This window comes from Geotrypetes seraphini, chromosome 2 (genome assembly GCF_902459505.1).
Source record: "Geotrypetes seraphini chromosome 2, aGeoSer1.1, whole genome shotgun sequence".
NCBI lineage: Eukaryota > Metazoa > Chordata > Amphibia > Gymnophiona > Dermophiidae > Geotrypetes > Geotrypetes seraphini.
Window position 1 is genome coordinate 58,626,265 of NC_047085.1, and position 3,324 is coordinate 58,629,588.

The 3,324-nt window shown below is 35.8% G+C and overlaps 1 protein-coding gene across 1 annotated transcript; it reads left to right on the forward strand.

The window, feature by feature from the left end:
- Positions 1–713: 713 nt before the first annotated feature.
- Positions 714–2,294, forward strand: LOC117354804 (zinc finger MYM-type protein 1-like). Its single transcript, XM_033932785.1, has one exon. It carries the CDS (start codon positions 714–716, stop codon positions 2,292–2,294), a length of 1,581 nt encoding a protein of 526 aa, XP_033788676.1.
- Positions 2,295–3,324: the final 1,030 nt, after the last annotated feature.

The window sequence follows — 3,324 nt, forward strand, 5'->3', positions numbered from 1 at the left end:
TTATAAACATTATTACGTGGTCTTTTCCTCAAGTGCTGAGACATCAGGTTGTTCCCACTTGGAGAACCTATTGACTTTTACTGCTTTTCTGTGTGGCTTTAACATTTTTGCTATTCAGTATACCTAAACTATTATTCAGTAGAAAAATTTGGTTTGTTCAATCAAATCCTGTGTGGACATTGGACTTCTATGAGTGAATGTTCTGCTTGATTGAACAAACTAAATTTTTTCTACTGAATAATAGTCTAGGTACAATGAAAGTAAATAGCAAAAATGTTTGAATAGATAATTAAGGAAATCTTTTTCATATTGCTTGCTTATGGACTGGGAAAAAAGACTGTTCAAGCAAATGTCTTCAGAACTGCTTTAGTGGAAAAATGTGATTTTTTTTTTTAAGTACTTTGTGAAATTTATTGTTGTTGTGAAATTTATTGTTGTACTTAATCACCCCCCGCCCCTCCCCATTCCTGTTCAGCCTTTACCAATTCATTTAGCGATGTTCAGGCTATTTGATCCTTGTACTCTCCACCACTGCTTCATCTCTTCTCATACACTATGTTAACCAACTCTGTCAATTAAGTGATTTCTCATACATTATGGATTTTCCCCCCTTTCTTTGACAGTGCTGCTGAACACCACGGCAGGAACTTGCAGAGTCACAGTCATTTGGATTATTGTGAAGCCAGCAACTGACGTACAGACTCTGTACTAACATGAAACAACATCGACCTAGTGGAACTCAACAAAGAAAAATTAAAAAAGCAAAAGGGGAGGCGATTGAATCAATATCTGGATCTATGTTGAAATATGTAATGCTTTCAGCATCGCATAAAGGTAATGAAGAAGATTCTGAAGAAGTGCAAGCTGGCACATCCGAAATACCTGTAGTAGAAACGCAAGATTCAGATGACCCTGAACTGAAAGAAGACAGTGAATCGTCATCTATAAGCACTGACACTGAGGAAGAGAATCTAATTGATAGCAAGAGTCAACACCAACAGCATAAAAATAACAGTGGAGAAGAAAGGGATGCTAGTAAAGACCAAGAGTTTGAAGAAATAGCGTATGGCATTTTACTTTATTGTGATATCGCTGCTTGGCCAGTACCAGTTCCAGATGACTTAAGAGTTAACCTGGTTAAGAAGGGAAGTGAACCTTTTCAAAATAAAAATGGACCTTTCTCTGCTAGTCAGCGAGAAGGAAAAAAGAGCAAAGGATTCAGTCGACACTTAACAACCTCATGGTTCTATAAATCTTTACCAAAGGGCGAAAAAGTTTTGAGAACCTGGATGGTTTATTCAAAATCAAAAAATTGCTTGTTTTGTTTTTGCTGCAGACTGTTTGCAGATAGTGAGACAAAAGCTGGAACATCTGTCTTTGTAACTGGCTTTAAAAACTGGTGGAAATTAAATCCTAAAGTCCCTGAACATGAGCGATCAGAACAACATCTCTTCTGCTTAGAACAATGGAAGACCTTGGCAAGGGGACTGGAACTCCATAAAACTATTGATAGAATTCATGAAGTGGAAATGGATAAAGAGAGAAAATACTGGAGAGACATTTTACATCGTGTTTTGGATGTAATTATGTTTTTGGCTAAACAAAACCTTCCTTTCCGTGGTCACAGAGAGGATATGTTATCAACAAACAAAGGAAATTTTTTGGAGTTGATAGAATTACTATCAAATTATAACCCAATTTTGAAGGAACATTTTGTAAAAATCAAACATGCTATTCCTTCTGAAAGCAGATTGAGTTCATACTTATCTCCAAAAATTCAAAATGAATTCATTCATCTTCTGAGAAATTATGTCAAAGAAAAAATTGTGGCAGATATTAAAAAAGCAAAATACTTTGGCATTCTTTTTGATAGCACCCCTGATGTTTCATACACTGATCAAATGTGTGAAGTGATCAGATATGTCTATATTGAAGATGATAACGTTGAAATAAAGGAATCATTCTTGGGCTTCTTTCCTATTTCTGGGAAGTCTGCTGCTGAACTCACGGAACAGATCTTGAAACAACTGGATAGTGATGGACTGGATATAAACCTCTGTCGTGGTCAAGGCTATGACAACGCTGCAACTATGGCTGGCATTCATGGTGGTGTTCAGGCAAAAATCAAAGAAATTAATCCCAAGGCTTTATTTGTGCCTTGTGCAAATCATTCTCTGAACCTTTGTGGAGTTCACTCTTTTGGAAGTGTTTCTTCATATGTGACTTTTTTTGGAGCTTTGGAAAAAGTGTATTCATTCTTTTCAGTCTCAACTCATCGATGGGAAATGCTGTAGAATGTAGGTATAACAGTGAAAAGACTTTCCCAGACAAGATGGAGTGCTCATTATGAAGCAGTGCATGCCATAAAGACAAATTTTGAAAAGTTAATTTCAACCCTTGAAGCACTGTGTGATTCAAAAGAAAATGTGGATACAAGAGGATCAGCTCAGATTTTGCTCTCTGCTGTATGTGATTTTTCTTTTCTGTGTTATCTCTTTTTCTGGTGTGAAGTTTTGCATGAGGTTAACCAGACACAAAAATATTTGCAAACAGCCGGGATCAGCCTTGAACAATGTACAGTGAAACTGCAAGCTTTAAAATTGTTCCTTGAAGACCAGCGCACAGAAATTGTGGAGAAGGCCATTAACTATGGAACAACAAAATGTAAGGACATGGACATTGGCATAGAAAAAAGAATCAAGTTTCGAAGAAGAATGCCTGGAGAAACAACAAAAGATGCTGGTCTTACTTTGACAGAAAAAACCACAAGGGCTATGTTTGAATGTCTTGATCGTTTTCACCAAGAACTGGAGACTCGTTCTAAAGCAAAGGATCAAATAATGTCAATGTTTGCTATCATTCAGCCATTCTCTCTAATTTTTGCAGAAGAAGAAAACCTTCGCAAGATTTTACCAAATATAACTGAAATTTATGATGAATTTTCTGGTGAAGATATCATACTGGAAATTTTTTGACTACGGAGACATTTAAAAGCTGCTGGAATGAATCCCAAAGAAACAAAGGCATGGACAGTTTTGCAATTTCTAGAATTTATTGTGAAATGGGATTTTTATGAATCTGTGCCAAACTTATCCTTATGTTTAAGACTTTTCCTAACTATTTGTGTATCTGTTGCTTCATGTGAAAGAAACTTTTCAAAATTAAAATTAATAAAAAGTGTTCTTCGATCAACTATGAGCAATGATAGATTGACGAATCTAGCTATACTGTCCATTGAATATGAATATGCAAAGAAGATCAATTTTGATGAAATCATTGACAAATTTGCTGAAGCTAAGATTCGAAAACAGAAACTGTAATATT

Excerpts from the sequence above, each read along its gene's own strand:
- LOC117354804 (XM_033932785.1), top strand. The coding sequence starts at position 714 with ATGAAACAACATCGACCTAGTGGAACTCAACAAAGAAAAATTAAAAAA.